This window comes from Helianthus annuus, chromosome 3 (genome assembly GCF_002127325.2).
Source record: "Helianthus annuus cultivar XRQ/B chromosome 3, HanXRQr2.0-SUNRISE, whole genome shotgun sequence".
In the NCBI taxonomy this organism is placed as follows: domain Eukaryota; kingdom Viridiplantae; phylum Streptophyta; class Magnoliopsida; order Asterales; family Asteraceae; genus Helianthus; species Helianthus annuus.
The window spans coordinates 115,009,923-115,031,428 of record NC_035435.2 but is presented as its reverse complement, the minus strand read 5'-3'; the positions used below and the strand labels follow the sequence as shown (position 1 = coordinate 115,031,428).

General features: G+C 39.4%; 2 protein-coding genes across 2 annotated transcripts; one reads left to right on the top strand and one right to left on the bottom strand.

Annotated features, from left to right (window-relative positions):
• Positions 1 to 14,320: 14,320 nt before the first annotated feature.
• On the top strand, positions 14,321 to 16,757 carry LOC110941349. The gene is made up of 7 exons (XM_022182972.2): positions 14,321 to 14,511; positions 15,422 to 15,513; positions 15,587 to 15,757; positions 15,836 to 15,916; positions 16,005 to 16,076; positions 16,150 to 16,263; positions 16,328 to 16,757. Exons 1-7 carry the CDS (start codon positions 14,385 to 14,387, stop codon positions 16,616 to 16,618), a joined length of 948 nt encoding a protein of 315 aa, XP_022038664.1. The 5' UTR covers positions 14,321 to 14,384; the 3' UTR covers positions 16,619 to 16,757.
• A 218-nt stretch (positions 16,758 to 16,975) lies between these two features.
• LOC110939182 (senescence-specific cysteine protease SAG39) lies at positions 16,976 to 18,248 on the bottom strand. Its single transcript, XM_022180973.2, has 2 exons — positions 17,798 to 18,248; positions 16,976 to 17,701 (listed from the first exon to the last, which is right to left on the bottom strand). Exons 1-2 carry the CDS (start codon positions 18,234 to 18,236, stop codon positions 17,109 to 17,111), a joined length of 1,032 nt encoding a protein of 343 aa, XP_022036665.1. The 5' UTR covers positions 18,237 to 18,248; the 3' UTR covers positions 16,976 to 17,108.
• Positions 18,249 to 21,506: the final 3,258 nt, after the last annotated feature.

The window sequence follows — 21,506 nt, the reverse complement described above, 5'->3', positions numbered from 1 at the left end:
TTTCATACCTCTTCAGAGATCCAACTCTCATCACTCTTTTGGCGACCCAACACCCGTTTTCCAAAGCCGATTTAACCCGGCTAACCTTCTGCCAGAACCCGTGGGTTTCAACCCACTTGGACCAGAAGACCACTTTTCAGGGGAAAACGACATGGACGAGGATACTGACCCCGTGGAACCTGCATCAGGAACGCCGAATCATCCCATTGAAATCTCAGATGGGTCATCATTCCACGGATCGCCTTATCGCGGTCCAGACAGCTACGAGGAGAGATTCCGAAACATTGACTGGTACTTCACACCGTCTGAACACTCCCATCATCAGCAGCAACAGGATCCTTCGGTTGGTCAACAATTTGTGGCAGTCACGCCACCGCCACCACCGCCAGTAGAGCAGCAGCCGCCTCCGGAGCCACCGAGGCGAAGAAGGTCGAACGCACGGATGTCCGTGCGAGGTGGAGTTCGGATTAGTACTCCCCAGCCATCAAGTGGCAGCCATTATCCGCCACTTCAGGAGGAAGAGGACCCATATAATGGTGGTCCGTCAAGCCCTATACCAGATGTTAACTCAGTACCTGTGGTACCACCTTTGGGTTTCGATAACCCGATTCCTGCGTATGCTGGGTCAGCGGCATACAACCCATTCGAACAGCCAACGCACACCCACTACAACTACCATTATGGTTATGCGGAGGTAGATCCGTACCAAGTAGCTCGGGATTACAATGCCCTTCATCCTGAAGGACCATATGGAGGACCATGGACTACTGGTTACCCGACTTATGGGTACCAGCATCAGCCACCTCCTCCACCGGTGTATCAGCCGCCACAGCCACAGATTCAGCAGGAAGTCCTTGAGAGGCTAAACCAAGTTGAACAAGAAGTTCGTGAAGACCGCAGAGAGCGGCAAGGTTTCTTCAAAGGGCTGTCAGACTTGCTTAAGGGGAAGTCGAAGAGGAGGGGTCATTGAAAACCCTGATTATTTTATTTATGTTGCCATTCAGTCCCTGCGTGGACTTGTTATTCCAGTATTCAGCTCCTGCGTGAGCATGTGGTTTGTATTCCGCTCCTGCGTGAGCAAGTTTGGTTAGTTAACCCCTGCGTGGGTTTGTTCTTGTTTCCCGCCCCTGCGTGGGCATTTTTATTTATTTTTTTAGTAGAAGTCCCGTTTGGGCAATTATTGTACTGTTTTAAAACAATTGGTGAGATGTTTTAATTAAGTTTTTTTTCATTTATTGCATGCATAAATTATGAAAATAAATGAAATATTTAAAAGGATCTGCCATTATAATTAATTGGTAAAATCTAAAGTGAACCAAGACCTAGCTTTATAAAACAAGGCCAAGATGGTAGTTCCATAATTAGGTTAAGATCCATAATTAACATCTCAATTTAGGACTATTCTGCGTTAATTACTAAAAGAATCTTAGAGGTAAAACCTAGCCTTTGTGTTATTCAAACCTGGCCAAGATGGTATAACCCACATAATAGATTCCAATCATTAACATCTAGTATGTTAATGCTCTTGGCAAACTGTGAATCAGTAAAGTCACACAGGCCATGTATATTTGGGTTAATTTTAAATTCCCTTAAATTATTTAACCACTTCTTTGAAAGTGAAGTGCCTGTGGGCAATAATTAAATGTCCTCCGTGACTAAAGACAGTGGCAGCTTATGACTCCCTGTTAATTAATGGTAGAGAACTATGATTCGACCTAAAACACCTAGATACTGTAAAAATCTTGGTTATTAAATATCCTAATTGTCCTTGTGACTAGGCCTTATGTGCTAATAATAAAGTATTATAGGATAATAACAACATCCTAATGTTTTAATAAATTAACCTAAAATGGCAATTTAAAACCTTGGTTAATAAAACATAAAATACTATAAAAAAGCCTTTAAGTGAAAATCTTGTCTATTAATTATATGTAGCGTTGAAGCTACATGACCAGATCAGAGGAAGCCAATAGCCATCCGGTTGAGAACCGTGATGATGCAAAGTTCCTAGTGACTAGTGCCGAGTTGAAAGCGATTGTGAATGAAGCGGTTGAGAAAGCCTTAGCGCGACAGTACAGTGAGTACAGTGAAACCCGCAGTAGAACTCTGTCTGCACCACATGCGAAACCAAAGAATCATTCTGAGATTTGCAACAAGCCGCCACCTACTCCTTCCAAACCTAAGAAAGATGAGGATCGTCATTCCTCAAATGAAAACAGTGTTCACCCCAAGAAGCTTGTGGTTGATGAAGCCCCACGTGCTAAGGGTTGCACGTATAAGTATTTTGTGTCATGTAAACCTCGAGAGTTTACAGGGGAGAAAGGGGCAGTTGACTGTATGACATGGCTTGATGAGATTGAGACAGTGGTAGACATCAGTGGATGTGCTGAGAGGGATATGGTTAAGTTTGCATCCCAGTCTTTCAAAGGTGAGGCTCTAGCCTGGTGGGGAGCATTGATCCAGGCTTCTGGAAAAGCTACCCTGTACAGTATGTCATGGGAGCAGTTTGTTGCTCTTATCAAGGAAAACTATTGCCCTCAGCATGAGGTTGAGCGTATTGAATCCGATTTCCTATCCTTGGTTATGAAGAACCTTGATTGCCAAGCATACCTCACCAGTTTCAACACCTTATCCAGATTGGTACCTTATCTAGTAACCCCCGAACCAAAAAGGATCGCGCGTTTTATTGGGGGTTTGGCCCCTGAAATCAAGGCCAGTGTGAAGGCCTCGCGACCTATTACATTCCGATCTGTCACCGACTTATCTCTGTCTCTCACTCAGGATGCAGCGAGACAGAGAGCTCTAAGAAGTTCGGAATCTGACAAGAGAAAAAGTGAAGATGATCATTCACATCGATCAAACAAAAAGCATAGGGGAAACCATGACGGTAAGAAAGGCTCTGAGGCCAGAAGGAACGAGCATCGGTCAGGCGATAAGCCCAAGTGCAAGACCTGTCAAAAGCACCATTTTGGGAGGTGCAGGTTTGAACAGAAATCCCAGTCTAAGATGTGTGGGATATGCAAGTCTTCTGAACACCGGACTCTTGAATGCAAGAAGTTAAAAGATGCAACTTGTTTCAGTTGCAATGAGAAAGGGCACATCAAGACCAACTGCCCAAAGAATGCCAAGAAGGCGGAAGAAGGAAAGAAGACCAATGCCAGGGTCTTTCAAATGAATGTTCAAGAAGCCATCCAGAACGATAACGTCATAACTGGTACGTTTCTCATTAATGACGTTTTCGCAAGAGTATTATTTGATTCTGGCGCAGATAAGTCTTTTGTGGATAGTAAATTCTGTGAGCTGTTAGGATTGCCTGTTAAAGCCCTTAGTGCTAAGTATGAGGTAGAGTTAGCAGATGGTACCTTAGAAACAGTCTCGACTGTGTTAGATGGATGTGCTATATCCATTAGGAACCACTCTTTTCCTCTATCCCTGCTACCCTTCAAATTAGCCGGTTTCGATGTAGTATTGGGCATGGATTGGTTATCGCATAACCAAGCCCAGATTGTATGCAGTAGAAGGCAAGTAATAATCAAGACTCCATCTGGTGAATCTCTCACCATTCAAGGAGATACGCGTCATGGATTGCCTAAGCAGATGTCTATGCTCAAGGCGTCCCAATGTTTGAAGAATGGTTGTGTCATCTATATGGCACAAGTAACCATTGATGAGCAAAAGCCCAAGATTGAAGATATCTCCGTTATATCCGAATACCATGAAGTCTTTCCAGAAGAACTGCCTGGTTTGCCACCAGACAGGCAAGTGGAATTCAAAATTGATATCGTTCCTGGAGCTGCACCTATTGCTAGAGCGCCTTATAGGCTAGCACCAACGGAGATGAAGGAATTGAGAATGCAGCTAGATGATTTGCTAGCCAAAGGTTTCATTAGACCTAGCTCGTCTCCTTGGGGAGCACCGATTTTATTCGTCAAGAAGAAAGATGGTTCGATGCGTCTATGTATCGATTACCGAGAGCTCAACAAAGTTACCATTAAGAATAGGTATCCTCTACCCAGGATCGACGATCTATTCGATCAACTTCAAGGGGCAAGCTACTTCTCCAAGATCGACCTGAGATCGGGATATCATCAGTTGAAGGTTAAGGAAGAAGACGTGCACAAGACTGCGTTTAGGACTCGTTATGGCCACTACGAGTTCCTGGTAATGCCGTTCGGACTCACAAACGCACCTGCCGAATTCATGGATCTCATGAATCGCGTTTGCAAGCCTTATTTGGATAAATTTGTTATCGTCTTCATCGATGACATTCTCATTTATTCCAAGAGTAAAGCTGATCACGAGAAGCACCTCCGCAGTATTCTAAAGCTGCTTCATCAAGAAAAGCTGTATGCAAAGTTTTCCAAATGTGAGTTTTGGTTGAGAGAAGTCCAATTTCTTGGACATGTGGTTAGTGAGCGTGGTATTCAAGTGGATCCCGCTAAAGTTGAAGCTGTCATGAATTGGCAGGAGCCAAAGACGCCTACGGAAATCCGCAGTTTCCTAGGTTTAGCTGGATACTACAGGAGATTCATCGAAAATTTCTCAAGAATTGCTGCACCCCTAACTTTGCTGACTCGCAAGAATAGTAAGTTCATTTGGGGGCCTAAGCAGCAAGAGTCATTCGATACTTTGAAGCTGAAATTAAGTAACTCTCCTGTGTTGACATTACCTGATGGAATTGATGAATTTGTAGTCTATTGTGATGCGTCACACACCGAGATGGGTTGTGTGTTAATGCAGAAAGGCAAGGTCATTGCCTACGCTTCACGACAATTAAAAGTGCACGAGAAGAATTACACCACTCATGATTTGGAATTGGGTGCCGTTGTATTTGCACTAAAATTGTGGAGGCACTATTTGTATGGCACTAAATGTGTGATCTATTCTGATCACAAAAGCCTTCAGCACCTGTTCAACCAGAAAGAATTTAACATGAGGCAGCGACGTTGGATGGAAACTCTAAATGACTATGATTGTGAAATAAGATACCATCCAGGCAAGGCCAATGTAGTCGTAGATGCCCTAAGCAGGAAGGAAAGGATAAAGCCAATCAGAATCAATGCCAAAAGCATTGAGGTCAGGAATAGTCTGCATGAAAGGTTGTTAGCTGCACAGAAGGAAGCAGTGCTAGAAGCTAACTACCCTAATGAGAAGCTAGGAGTGACTGAAGAACAGTTATCCTATGGCAAAGACGGAATCCTGAGGTTGAATGGAAGAATATGGGTTCCTATTTTTGGAGGTCTTCGTGACGTCATCCTAAAGGAAGACCACAGTTCCAAATATTCCGTCCATCCTGGAGCGGACAAGATGTACCAGGATGTAAAGGCAAATTACTGGTGGATAGGCTTGAAAAAGTCTATAGCCACCCATGTGGCTAAATGTATGACGTGCGCTCAAGTTAAAGCTGAGCATCAGAAACCGTCAGGTTTACTACAACAGCCTGAGATTCCCACCTGGAAATGGGAAATGGTGACAATGGATTTCATTACCAAGTTGCCTAAGACGCCGAAGGGAAATGACACTATTTGGGTGATAGTTGATCGACTGACTAAGTCAGCTCATTTCCTACCCATTAGAGAAACTTTCAGTTCTGACATGCTAGCCCAACTGTATATGGATAAGATAGTATCCCTGCATGGCGTACCAGTATCCATCATCTCTGATAGGTATACCAGATATACATCACACTTCTGGAAAAGTTTCCAAAGGTCTCTGGGTACGCAACTGAATTTTAGTACAGCCTATCATCCTCAGACGGATGGACAAAGCGAGCGTACTATTCAAACCCTGGAGGACATGCTTCGTGCATGTGTGATAGACCTAGGAGGAAGTTGGGATAGACACCTGCCTCTGATCGAGTTCTCATACAATAATAGCTACCACACCAGCATTAAGGCTGCGCCTTTTGAGGCACTATATGGTAGGAAGTGCAGAACACCCATTTGTTGGGCAGAGGTAGGAGACGTTCAAGTATCAGGACCTGAATTAGTCCTGGAGACGACTGACAAAGTTACTCAAATTACTGAGCACCTAAAAGCTGCCCGTGATAGGCAAAGGAGCTATGCTGATGGTAAGCGAAAGTCCCTCAAGTTTGAGGTTGGCGATAAGGTTTTGCTCAAGGTATCACCTTGGAAAGGGGTAATGAGATTTGGCAAGAAAGGTAAGTTGAGCCCAAGATACATTGGACCATTCGAGATTATCGAATGTGTAGGATCAGTGGCTTATAAGTTGAACTTACCAGAAGAGCTTAGTGGTATTCACAATGTGTTCCACATCTGCAATTTGAAGAAATGTCTGGCTGATGAATCGCTAGTCATACCGCATACAGATGTGCATATTGATGAAAGCTTGAAGTTTATAGAAAAACCTGTGTCGATTGAGGACCGACAGGTAAAGAAGCTTCGAAGGAAGCACGTACCCATTGTCAAGGTTAAATGGAAGGGCCACAGAGGTCCTGATTATACGTGGGAGTTAGAATCCACAATGAAGGAGAAATACCCTCAATTGTTTCAGTAAATCTCGAGGTCGAGATTTCTTTTAAGGGGGTGAGGATGTAACACCTCAAAAATTCCTGTCCATTAGAATAAAGACACGTGTCATGTGTAACAGACGTGTCAGAGAAACCGGATTTTAATAAAGAGATATGTGGTAGGATTTCTAATAAAAAGGGGCGTCATGTATTTAAAATACCTCTGAACGACCCAAGGGCGACACGTTATTAAATCACCTCTGAGCGACCCGACATTTTTATACATCCCAAGATCCTTAAATCAATTGATGATCATCTCATACGATAACCGGTTGCTCTTGAATAAATAAAGTTTCATCTTTATTGAGGGCTATGGAATTATAGGTTGTTACTACTCCTACATCTAAATAAAAATCCTTGTAAATAAGTATTGTTATAGCTTGGCCAAGTAATTGAGAGTCCAAGACTCAATTTTGAATTCTCCGTCATGTAACAAGTCCCTTTTTGAGTAAAGATTAAATGGGGGACATGTAAGGGCAAATGAGCCATGCAATGGCTGGTCAAGATGGTCCCACAAATTGAAAAGTGAAGGCATGTTTCGGGCATTGATGGTTGCATGGTCAAGACTTAAAAGTTTTCAAACTTTTGTCTTCTGGCCATCGCTTATGGACCGCAAGGCCCCAGGCTAATGGTCCGTAAGCAGGGTACCTAGGAATGTCCCGCAAGGATCGGTTACGGACCGCAAAGCCTCAGGCTTACGGTCCGTAAGAAAGGCACCTGAACCATGTTTCAGTAAAGTCGGTTACGGACCGCAAATCATGTAGCATACGGTCCGCAAGAGGTCCTTACGGACCGTAAGGCCTCAAGCTTACGGTCCGTAAGACCGTCGCTGGCAGTATGTTTTGGACAGCTGCCTGTCCAGCCCTTTAACCGACTTAAAATGTAAAATTCTGATTCTATGGGCTTCATAGGCAGTATATAGACCCTTAGGGACATTTGGGTTGATCTTGTAACTGCCCTAGACTTGCTTGGCATGATCTTGGTGCATTGGGTTCACTATAAATAGAGTTCAAGTTGTTCATTTGAGACTTGCTCATTTTAGAACTTTGGCTAAGGATTTTCTGGAGCTCCTCTGGTCACCAACTCTTTTCTTAGGCTCTCTAATCCATCTTAGGACTCTTGTAAGTGTCCTTAACCATCTTTAATCCTTTCTAGCTTAGTTGATTAAGTAAAAGTCAAACCGTCGTAATTAAGGTTTGACTTCGTGATTAAGCATAATGTGCTTTGTCTAATCACGAATTAAAGATACCTTTAGGAAGGTAATTAAGTGGGTAACAAACCCATAAAAGGGTATTTCCAGATTCCCACTCTAAGCATGTCAATTGTCGAGTCAAAGCTAATTATAAAAAGTCAACAGAATGCTAAATTTCAAATTAACGCATAATTAGCAATGTAGGTTGAATGTAACCTATTTGAACATTAATATAACTTGGTAATAAGAATAAGAACATGTTCCAACATGTTCAACTCGACAATTTTCTGTTTAGACCCGGTTCGGAACCGAAAGTCGCATAAGTTTGACTTTCGCTTTGACTTTCAGTTCTGACCCGTTTTAGTCAAGATTAAAAATACCTTAGAGCTTCTTTTGAACCTATTAACATGTTAGTATATCCTCCTGTGATTATACAATGTGGTTCATTAGATATCTTGTTCATATGCATGTTTCCGTTAAATGCCCATATGTTGACCATTATGCCCGAATGTCCAAAAATTATAATTTTTGAAAATGTAAAAGGGTAGACACCTTAGTTACTGAAATATAAAGTTGTCCCCAAAATTTGACATCAGTTTGAGGTCTAGATTAAGAGTTATGCTCGTTAGCGTAATTAGAAGCCTTCTTAATAAATAATTAGCGTATTTAACGCATAACCTATCTAAACCCGAATTTTATACCAAAACTTTATACCCACTGTTATATAATAATATTTTGGGAATTTTAAAGATTTTATTCATTTTTAGGCTGAGCATAACTAGAGGTTCTAAGCTTATTTCGGCTTATGCCGGTTTTACCCTTTACGGTCATAAAATGAGTTTTACATAACCTTTTGACCCCAAACCTTTTCCTACTGATTTGTTATATTAAATATGATATTTTGAGCCTTCTGGAAATGTAAAAATATCAGCTTTCCTTTTAAAACCCGGAAATGGCTCCAAATCGCCTTTTTAGGCATTTTTACGACATAGTATATGTCAGAACGAGTTTTTACCCTTTTAGCCTATGTAAAATTTCCAAAATGCCCTTATGAGGCGTAATTGGCGTATAAAAACATTTGGGGCATATTTGGACATACCTTACTGATATTACAATATATTTGGTGCATATAATCTTAGGAAAACTTGCATATGACTTATATGGTTACTCGTTACGCACTTTCGCGTTCGGATCGGTTTATGTGACTAGTTCACGCATATTAGCCGAAACGGGTCAAACCATATCATCTAAGTCTCAAAATTCAGAATGTGTTTAGTTTACCCATATTATACAAGTATCCAATCTTGTATGGTCTAAATCACATTCCTTCCCGGTTTTCGCATTCCTCGCGATTAAACCATATTTATTCTTCGAAACTAACCGGTCTAAGCTTAGGCTATGCTAAAAGACCCGTTAGGATTCTAATCGGTTATTATAACCTTCGTTCCAGAATAGGAGCCCAGTAAAAGACACGTGCATTTTTGAAATTGTGGTTATACTTGCTCAGGTAAATACTTTTAACTTATTTTCCCTTATACGGGCTTGGGGGTACGGTATATAAAATACCGCTTGGTCGGGCGATTGACCCCATCTCATTAGTAGTTGGGTATTATCAATGGGACCCGTTTAAAAACTTGGTGTTGTTTGTTTTTATGCCTTTGGGAGCTTAATGACCATGTCCCGGATATCCTTGGCATCATTTTTGGCCACGACCTTGACACCCGGGTGTAGGCGTATACCCGGTATTATGTCCATTATTTTTAAGGTACTAACGTTGGCTTCCCGCCGCGGACTTATACCATGTGGTGTGTCATCTAACCTTAAACCCGATACGACTCGGGCGACTGAACGGTTAACAAACATGTAAATCTTTTACAAGTTTAACTCTGATTAACTATTCCCAAGTTATAAAATGTTTTGTGCCTTGTGCATTTAAAACCAATTTTTAAATATTTTCAAAATGAGTCAGTTAAATTGTATTTACCAGTGCAAACTGACGTATTTTCCCCAAAAAGATTAAGTGCATGTGCTATACGCAATAGACTGGTTTCTCCTTAGCATCGTAGAGTCTCGCAAGCTTTTGGGATGCATATATCTGTTGAACAATTTCTTTCTTTTTCTTCGATCCGCCTGTGGATCTATTTTGACTGGTTGTGATACTTGATATTACAATTAATAGTTGAAATAAATCTATTCTCATTTGCTTCCGCTGTGCATTATAATTTGTGTTGTTTGACATATGATGATATCAACTACGTCACGTAATCCCCCACCGGGCCCACCGGTGACACGTGGAAATTGGGGGTGTGACAATCAAATAATACAGAACAAAGCGGGTTATGTAAATACATTAATCACAATCCGATTTAAATGACTACATACCCGACCAAGCGATACTTTTATAGTACCGTATCCCAAGCCCGTATAGAGAAATTAAGTTAAGAGTATTTACCTGAGCAAAGTATCAATCAAATACAGGAAATGCAAGTACTTTTACTAGGCTCCTAATCTGGAACGAAGGTTTATAATAACCTATTAGAATCCTAACGGGTCTTTAATTTAGCCGTAGCTTAGACCGGTCAGTTTCAAAGGATAATTACGGTTTAATCGCGTGAAAGGCGAAAACCGAGAATGGAATGTGATTTGGACCCAACAAGTTTGAAGACTTCTTTTATATGGGTATAATAACCACACTTTGGATTTTGAGGTCAAAACAATAAGGTTTGACCCGTTTCGGCTAGTTTATGTAAACTAGTTACATAAGCCGAACTGTACGCGCAAAAGGCGTAACGGTTAACCGTAAGAGTCCTACACAGGTTTCCTAAGTCAATATGCTCTAAAGAGGTTGTGGTATCAGTAGGATACCTTCCATAATGCCCGTAACGAGTTTAAATCCATTATAAGCCCCGTAGGGGTATTTTAGTCACTTTTAAAGTTTAAAAGAGGTTTCCGAGTTCTACCGGAAATCTGAATTTTCCGAATAGTTTATAAAGTCCAAAATACTCTATTTATTATTTAAAATCAGTAGCAACTGGAATCGGGTCAAAAGACCTTGTAGAACTCAAGTTATGTCCGAAAAGGGTATATTCGGTAATTACCGAACCAATGCCATAACCGCAGGTTATGAGCAGGTTAAAAATAATTAAAAATCTTTAAAAATCCCAAAATATTATTTTACATCAGTGTGTAAAAGGTTTGGTGTCGAAATCTGGGTTTAGATAGGCGTTATGCTAATTGCGCCGTTTAATTACTAAAGTTTTCCGTAATTGCGCTATTTAGCATAACTCCTATTCTGGACCTCGGATTGACGTGAAATTTTAGGGACATGTTTAGAAATCAGTAACTAAGGTTATGGTCCTTTCACGTGTCCGAAATTCTCGTTTTAAATTGAAAAGGGCGTGACGGTCAACTTTTTAAGCATTTAACGGAAAGGTGTAAAAGACTCGGACAAACAACGAACCGGTCACAGAGGGTTATACCATCATGTAACCTGGTCCTAAGAGAGTCCTAAGGCATATCTAAATCATACCATAACGGGTCAGAACTGAAGTCAAAGCAAAAGTCAAAGTTTTGCGACTTTCGGCTCCGAACCGGGTCAAAACAGTAAATGGTCGGATCAAACAAGCTTAGACTAGTTAATATACTTATTATCATGTTTTATGAGTGTTAAAACAGGTTACACACCATCTACATTACTGATTATGCATAAAATCGCAAAATAGCATTCTGTTGACTTTTTCTAAGCAAGTTTGACTCGACATTCAGACTAGTTAGAGTGGGAATCAGAGGGTGCCCTTTTAGGGGTTTAATGCCCACATGATTACCAACATATAACTACTTTTGATTCGACAAACCACTGGACCATTTGTGATTTATCGCCAAGTCAACCGTTAATTACGACGGATTGACTTCTAGGTTATAACTAAGCAAAAACTTAATTAGGAAAAGATTAGAACACTTACTGAAGTCCTAAGCTTGATTAGTGACCACTTGAGAGAAGGCTTGAGCTCCAGAAGTGATCCAAGAATGCAGATGAAGGTGTGAACAATGGGTTGCAACTTATGGCCTTTATATAGTTCATTTCTCACCACAAGAAGTTGACACACAACTCTACCACTGACCACAACCCATCAACATGTGTCCCTAATGCTTAGGGATTGTTTAGGGGTCTCTTGGAAGGGTTTAAGGGCATTACATGTCGTTTAGAAGGCTGAAAAGGCAAGTTAAACGATTTTTCTGCATCTGGCGGTCTGACGCGGCCCGCATTAAGGTTCAGGCTAGGCTCACGCGGGCCGCCTGAATCCTCATGTCAGACACCGGATCTTTACATGGCTCGCGGCCCGCATCAGCTTCCTTGTTTCTCTAACGCGGCCCGCCTGAGGCCTGTAAATCAAGATTTTCAAATCTTTTGCCATGAGTAGCCTGACCTTTCGGTTCTGAAGGGGTAACTTTGCGTTTTGGGCCTCGTTTATTTACGAATAAGGGCCTCACGACTTTTACCCGTGCCGTTAAGTCCCCGGTTAGTTTAATTACTATCCGAAAAGCCTTAACTTTTATTGTTGACGCGTTTAACCCCTCGCATACGAAATTGATCATAACTTTCTCGTTCTAAAACAAAACTTTGCGAAATTTATATCGTATATTCTAGTGAGCGTAATTTACTGTTACAAAGTCTCGGGTTCGTCAAAAGGTCACTCAAAGGTATAAATTAAACATGTTGACACATTTAACCCCTGTAGTTTGTAATCTCTCACTTTCTTCCGCATTTCGCTCCGTACGATCCATGATTCATTCGTTTGAAGGTACGAGCATCATTTAGGGTTACTATACAGTATTTTTACCCCTCGTTGACATTTTTAACCCTCGAATTTACATACTTTCAAGGTTTGTCAACTTTAGTCTTTTATTTAGTATTCAATACCACGTGTAAACTTAAGACACGTGTCGATACATTATTGGACACAAAATTTCGAGGTGTTACATCAAACCTGCAAATCTCAACTCTCTCTGAACAACAACAAGATTTCCGATTTGCTAAAGCTATGATGAAACCCAAGGTTGCTGATCCATCAATCGGTGAACTCTGCTATTTCAAATCTTGCATGATGCACGTATAGATGGTTAATAGGTATATGTATGCTTGTTATTCAAAAAAAAATTATTTAGGAAGTCAAACATACAAGCTTTCGGAGATCACATGAAGGACCTCCCAAACATAAAGGTATGTACACAAACCTTTAGAAAGTATACATTATAATAATTTGTGATATGTGATCATGGGTTATGCACTTCAATGTCCGAAGTAAATTTGTAAATACACATGAGTTATGAATGAAAGAGGACAAGTTAAAAAGGTTTCAACCTAAAGTGAGAGAAATTTGAGGGTACGCTCAAGGGATAAAAGTTGAGGTACAAGCCTCAACAGATACATTTTAAGGTCACAAGTCTCAATAGATAAAATCTTACTAGGCTTAGTAGATAAAGTTTTATGGTTCTATACGTTAAAACCGAATTTTGGTAATAATTACTTAGTTTGTGACCCATCTTTACCATCACCACCTACGCTGTCACCCACCACCACCGCCACTACCACTCAGCAATTTTATTCCTTATCTTATCCAACCTACCAAACAAGATAAAGTAATGATTCATTCTATTCCATATCATAATCAAACAAGACAATGGAATTTCATTTCTTTGTACATTCAATTCCCTACTTATTAACTCGTTAATTCCATTCTCTCATCCACTCTAACACCTTATACCAAACAATATTACGTCAAAGTAAAAGATAGATAAATAAAAGAAGCATCAAAACAATTATGCACCATAATACGTTGTTCAAAACGTACATCATGTTCATTCCAATTTTGTTCACATCCTTACAAATTAAACACAAAACAAAATTTTCATTAAAATTATTTAAATTTCTCAAGTTCTATTATTTTTCATTAAAATATTACATGCTTTCGTCTCTAAACCAAACAACCTTTAAATTAAAAAAAGAGTAAAATGTTATTTTAGTTCATGTGGTTTGGCCATTTTTCCAGTTTAGTTCAAAGGTTTGAAACATTGCTATTTTAGTCCAAATAGTTTCTATCGTTGCCATCTTTTAGTCTACTGTGTTAACTTCATCCATCTTTTTGTTAACGAGAAGGGCAATTCAGTCATTTTATATAGCCGAATTGCCCTTCTAGTTAACAAAATTATATATAAAATGACCGATTTATTCTTCTCGTTAACAGAAAAAATGGATGAAGTTAACACAATGGACTAAAATGGCAACGTTTAAAACTATTTAGACTAAAATGACAACATTTCAAACATTTAACTAAAAAAAGAATAAAAGAGTGTCTATATAACAAACGGATGACACAAACTGTAGACGTTAAAAATAGAATATTCTGGCAATTCAGACCCTTTTAATAAGATGAAATCCTATTTAGCGACTCTGTGTTAATAAAACAAACAAACAGGGACTAAACATATATATGTTATATCTTAGAGGACTTAAATGCAAGTTATTCTGTTAAACACCTGTGAGTCAGTTGTTAACAGAATTTCCCCCCTTTTTTCTTATAAAACCCTGTGAGTGAGTCAGTTGATAACAGAAACCAACAAACACTTTGAAACCTGCAAATCTCTCTGAAGAAGAAGAAGAAGATGGAAGCAAATACAGACAAATACGCAAAGGCTAAAATCGAAGATCCGAATTTCCGATTTCCTAAAGCTATGACCAAACCTAAGACTCAGCCCACCGCCGGTGAACTCTGCTATAAGAAAATATTTGGTAAATTCAACACTCATCCTCCATTTTTGTGTATGAAGCTTTACTGTAAGTTAACACTGCTATATAGATGCTCGTTTGATCCTCTTCTGGCGAAGTTAGTATTTAATTTGACAGATCTTATTGTGCTCTGTTTTTAGGTTTTAGATAGTTTACCTAATTAATTAAATCTGCTTGATTGATTTCGTCACCAAAATAGTTGTAATGAACACCTATTTCACGAGTTTTCTGTTATGTTCTGTGTCCATTGCTGGTGTTATTACTTGTAATTTTAAGTATATTGAAGCGATTTCTGTTGTGTTCTGTATTTAAGCTCTTTATATAGATCTTATATGTTATTTGTATAGATTACCTGATTGATTGAGTCTCCAAAATAGTTGTAATTAACCTATATTTCACGAGATTTATGTTATGTTCTGTGTCAAGAAATCTATCATTGCGATTAGGCTATATGTTTGTAATCTGGTTTATCTTATCTGTTTGTTTCATTTTTGTCATCAATGTTTATTTTTCGAGTTTATGTTCTATGTTCAGAAAGCTATCACAGCAGATCTTAGTAATCTTGCGTGTTTGATGTTGCATGCATATATGTCAAAGAAATATATTATTGTAGTTTCTTGTTTTCGCATTATGATTTCAGTGTGCAATAAGTTCTCGATGAATCTTTTTTCCTGGTGAGATTTCTCTTGTAATAATCTTTCTCTGGTTGTTTTCGCATTATGATCCTACTGTGAGTTTTTCATCAGTAATCTCATTATTATGAACTGTGTGTTTGTTCTTTTACTGTTGACCAAGAAAGTAGTAATAAATGCTGCACAATGTTGTTCATATAATATCATTGCAAGGTAATAACCTAAAGAATGTTAATGCTTATGAGCATATTATCACAGTAGCTTTTTTTTCTCCTAATCAGAAGATGATATTTGGAGAGCTAAGCATCTAGCTGAGGAATTAGCTGCAGGAGCGAAACTAGATAGGAAAGCATACCGGATTCGTAATACAGAAGTATGTTTCATTACACATTTGATCTGCTTCCTTATAAGGACCTAGTTTTTGTCATAATTTGATCTATTCACAGCTTTTCAAAGCTATTGAAGATATGGATCGGATTCACAAAGTCTCAAAAGCCACAATTGGGGTGTTAACTGAAGCTGAAGCTGATCAGCATTTTCAGTCATTTCTTGACTTACTGGGTACTGTCGAACAAGTTAAAACGGCTGAAGAACTCATCCTAGACAAAATCCTAGAGGCCTGTTTCTACTCTTGCTATGAAAATTTGGTACTCTTTAGGTTCGATTCATGCTCACACATTCTAAACTGTATGCAGACATATGTAGGCCCGGTTTTTCCAGTAATTCTGATGCCACCAAAGGTACATAAGCATGATATCAGAATCCACGTGGACAAGGTGATAAATCTATGCTCTAGTGGAACAAAAACCAGGGTGTTCTATTTAATTATTTGGTTGTTGTTGTCCTTTTTGCTTGTATATATAGGTTGCACGTCTCGTTGGAGAAAATGGCAATAATGTCTTGGCAATTGAAGTAGTATCTGGTGCTTGGTTGCGGGTATGCTACATATTGACTTGTAACAAATAAACAATCGCAAATTTGGTTATTAAAAGTTGGTGTGAATGTTCAGGTTAATAATCAACCTCCTGCTGATGGTCCAAATTATGAGAGAATAGTGAACATATATGGTCCCAAGACACATGTTATCAGGGCTGTTTCGTTAATTCACTCACAAGTCTATGAGGTGATAGTTTAGCTTAAGCTGTTTAAAAACTTGATTGGTTGTTTATTAATTTTTGTTGTTTCAGCCTGGGGAATGTCTTGAAGCAGAAGATGAGTTGGAGATGTTGTTTGAAGAACTTACTTTTAGTGAGGTGATGGAGGGTATGGAATCTCGTATTCCTCAGATGGATGACCTTGTGCGAGTTGCTTTTGCTTCGGGTTCTGGTTCCAGTTCTGGTCAAACAGAAGGCGAAAAGCTGCAGCAGGATGTGGAAGTAGCTGAAGATAAAGATGAGTCAAAAGGCAAAAAGAAGCAGCAGGATGTGAAAGAAGCTGTTTCTGGTGAGCCCAAGGGGTCTGTTGAGGAGCTTGATTAAGAAATAGGTGTTGCTCTCCAGTTACCGACTCTGGTGCCAAACTGTTGCTTACTATAGTTTTGTGAAATAAAATACAAACCAAACATCTCTAAGTGCCAAAATTTTCCTTGCTTTATAGATTTAGTACATACGACTTTTATGTGTTGGCTGCATGCTTGCTAATAGAAAACGAAAATGATACGCTAGAACATACATTTTGCCTCCTTTATTTTCGGTTAGGTTGTTAATACATGTAAACATTTTCTATAAAATACATTTTGCCTCCTTTGTTTTCGGTTGGGTTGTCAATACATGTAAACATTTTCTATAAAATACATCAAATTCCACATAACCCTTCTTTAATGACTGTACACCAAGTTTCCACATAACCCTTCTATTTACATACATGTACACCGAGTTTTACAAACAGTCCCCAACATTTAATGACACAATTGGAAGCATATTTAACATCAATGTGCTAGTTTTGGGTATATATATATATAAGTGTGTATCAAGCAGTTGGATAAGAAGCCATCATAGCAATTCCACATAACCCTTCTTTAGCTTCAACATCTCTCTGCATCCTAATGTATCCTTCTTCACCCCAAACCGTGCCCCATGAGTTCTTCACGAGCCAGTACTTGATGCCATCATCGCTGATTCCATACCCAACTGCTGTAACCCCATGGTCCAGTTCAGTACCACAAGTTCCATTGAAAACACCACTCGAGTAAAACTGGAAGTCAGCCTCCCCCGCGTCAATGGCAACAGAGACAGGCTGCATAGCCACAGCCTTCAACAGTGCCGCCTCGCTGTTGGCAGGTACATCCTCATGTCCCGTGATCTTGGCTGCAGCAACACCTTCTTTCTTTGCATTGCAAGTTCCATCCGCTGCTTCGTAAGGATATGCAGCCTCTGTGTTTATCCCTTTGTTTTTTACTATAAAATCAAACCCATCATCCATGTATCCGCCTTCACACCCTTGGTCTTCACCACTCCTGTCACAGTCCACAAGTTCTTGCTCAGAGAGTGAAATCAGTTTTCCCGTGGTGATTCCTGTGATTCCTTCGGTAGCAGCGATTGTCGAAAACGCCCAACAGCTTCCTATTGATTTTTAAACAAATAATATTTAAAAAAATATATATAAACCATAGAAAAAAAAAAGAAGTGTTTCTTATTTGGGAACCATGATGTGCTTACCGCATTGGCCTTGATCCTTGATCGGGGTAACGGCTCCTTTCTTCCTCCAATCAATGCTAGATGGAACCGCAGTCACATTTTCATACCTGAAGGGCGTGGTTTGACCAGATCTTGGTGTGGATGGGAACTTGAACCCGTTACGAGTGGCCTTAAACTCTTCATTTGTTTGGTCCGCAAACTCATTAACACTAAGCTTATAGGCGCGGTTGCCAGCATTGTTGAATGCTTCTATGTAGGCCACATTGTTCTTGAATATCTTGAAACGTGTTTCTTTCTCCAAACCATCTTTATATGCACGCCCGTAGCGTGCCATCCATTGTTCGTGCCTTTGTATCATGTTCTCTTCGTTTAGAGTTCGGGATGTGACTTCGCATGCCCACATCCCAAAAACAAGCAGTGCTGCTAGGACGATTGATGTATTGAACGACAACCGACCCATGACGTTATAAAGGATTAAGATTGTTGATAAGTTGGTAGATGTTGAGGTGCTCTCTAAGCTTGGAATGTGGTCTATATATAGAGGATGGACATATTATATATATATGACTAAGGAAGTAGCTCACTACGTGATTGGCATGGCAGGGCAATATCTAATGAAATGCTACGTTCTGTCCAAAAAAAAAAAAAAATCTGAACCATAATTTGTTTTTTCTTCCTTCTTGTTATGATAATAAGGTTTATTTAACGTTCATATGATGACTATTCTTTCATTGCAATATATTGCCAAAAATCGCCCAATTACTCTGGTTATGAAACTAATTATTAAATTGTAGGGTGATGTGGAAATCAAAAATAGATAAGAGACCTGTTCTTAGACTATACTGAGTGGATAGGTATGAAAGGGGCGCATTAAGCGTTACACGGCAGCCACGTCAATAAGGGGGCATGGTAAAAAAAAAGCATGGGATGGGAGGGCGTGAAAGTAGCGTTTTATAAAAAAAAAATCAAACAAGAATTAATCAAAGCTAACCAAAATCCACCCAACAATGAAACGCCCCCACGCCACCACACCATTTGCCCTCCACGCCAGTGAGATCTCTACCGCTCCATCACCACGCCACCTCCACACCACCCCACGGGGTGGTGTTACGGACGTGGAGGAGCTTCCGTATCACCGGTGACCAACCACTCCGTGTGGTCTTATACTTAATTTTGGGCTGAAATCAATTCAAAATTTTTGAAAAACTAAGTGAGCCCGTTAAACTTGCAGCCCACAAAGTTAGAACTAAATGGGCTCGTCAAGCATTTTCACTAGTTATACTTTACTTGCAATGAATCATAGATATGAATAAAGATTTATATATCTTCATTTTATTGGTTTATGTCACTCCATACATATTATGTAATAACTCATTTCATATTATATACCATTAAATAGGTTTTATGTTACTCCATAAAACATATTTTGTAATAATTCGTTTCATATTATATACCATTAAATAATAATATGCTTGACATTTATCCAGATTGTACGCATTAAAATTGAGTTTAAGCACGTACTTGCAATAATTGCTTACCGTGGCCATTTGGGATCATATTTCAATAACAACGTTGTTGTATGTTGTGTCTTAAGCATAAAGATCCAATAATGTATATTATGTATTTTTAGCTATTATGTTTTGTTTAAAGATAAGTATCATCACTCAGGGGGGAGGGGGTGGTCACTGGTGATAGATTTCTATTACTCTCAATATCCAATCAACTCATGCCATGTCATCACCTAATATTCTATTACTAGTGATAGAAATGTAGTGGGGGTGGTCACCATGGTAATTTTATCAAATACATATTCAAGTGAATGTACACGTGTTATCCAAATACATGATCCAAATACATGCAAGCCTTATCCAAATACATGCAAATCAGAGCCTTATCCAGTCAACTCGCAGCATTCAAAATTTTCAACGCGTGATGAAAATAACGGTTATTGATTTCGTGGAAATATAACGTGTGGACGTTTGGAGGCGGGGTGGGATATAACGCGTTATTGTTGGTGGCCGTGATAGTTTAACGCACCGCCCCGGGTGCTCTTATGAACCTCTTTGTTTTGTAGTACACCAGTTAATGCTTTCATGAGAGTACTTCTCAAGTTGTCATTATTTAATTGAAAAGTTGGGGTAAACAAATATATTTGAGGTTAAAGATGTGTGATGGTGTGATACCATGAAAAATTAACAAGTGTTAAACAACATTAAAATCTCTTTACCTAGAGAAATTACAATAAAAGATAACTATGAGATAACAAACTAGCTATACTAATTATCTCTAAAGATAATAACTATAGGGTTAGGTTCTTTGTGAATAACCCCTTTAATTATGAGCACTAGTGAACTAATCATAGCTTTTGATTATCAATACACAAGTGTAAATCAATGGTCAGGATTTGATGATGAAAATACACTAGTGTATTTTACGATTTAATGATGTAAATCAATGATCAGTATTTGTTCACTCAGTTTACAAATACACTAGTGTTCACTCTAGAACCCTTACCCAATAACTATATGTATAAAAACACAATGTAAAAAAAAGCTTTTTTTTAAAAAAATGTAAGAAGATTAGAAATTATAAAACACCATGTTCAAAACATAAAACACCATAACACGTTTACATAAGATTCAAAACATAGTAAATATGTCAAAATTTTCTCTTTTTAATTCCAATTTTATTCACATCTTTACAAATTAATCACAGTACATTTTTTTATATTATTAGGGGGCATTTGGTTCGCAAGAATTTAATGGAATTTAAGGGAATTAGATTTTGAATTCCGATCTCTTAAGATGTTTGGTTCACAAAATTTGATAGAATTGGAATCCCAATTCCAATCTTAATGTGTTTGTTGACAATGGAATTGGAATTGGAATTAGGCATGAATTCCTTCAGGAATTTAAGTAAATTCATTGGAATCTTCGACCGTTTCGACCCGCACCGTTTCAACTCGTACCGTTTCGATCCGAAGCGTTTCGACCCATACTGGTTTCGATCCGAACTGTTTCGACCCGTACCGTTTCGATCCGAACCGTTTCGACCCGTACAGTTTCGACGCGAACGGTTTTGACCTGCACCGTTTCGTCGCGAATGGTTTCGACCCGTACCATTTCGACGTGTACCGTTTCGACGCGAACCGTTTTGACGTGTACCGTTTCGACGCGTACTGTTTCGACCCGTACCGTTTCGAATCGAACCGTTTCGACGCAAACCGTTTCGACCAGTACCGTTTCGACACGAACCGTTTCGACCTGAACTGGTGATTGTGGGCGCCTGGGTGATGGATTCCAATTCTTTTGACAACCAAACAAAACAACCCGTACCGTTTCGACGCGAACCATTTCGACCCAAACCGTTTCGACCCGTACCATTTCGACGCGAACCGTTTCGACCAGTTCCGTTTCGAATCGAACCGCTTCGACACGAACCGTTTCGACCCGAACTGGTGGTTGTGGGTGCCGGGGTGATGGATTCCAATTCATTTGACAACCAAACACAACAAAAATGGAATCGAGATTCCAATTCCAACAATTTCCAATTCCAAGTGGAATGTTTAAATTCCAAATCCAATTCCTTCAAATTCTAATTCTTATACAAATTCCAATTCCAAATCATTCCGCGAACCAAACGCCCCCTTAAGGGTGCGTTTGGTGGGCGTTTGGTTCACAAGAATGCAATGGAATTTAAGGGAATTGGAATCTGAATTCCATTTCTTTAG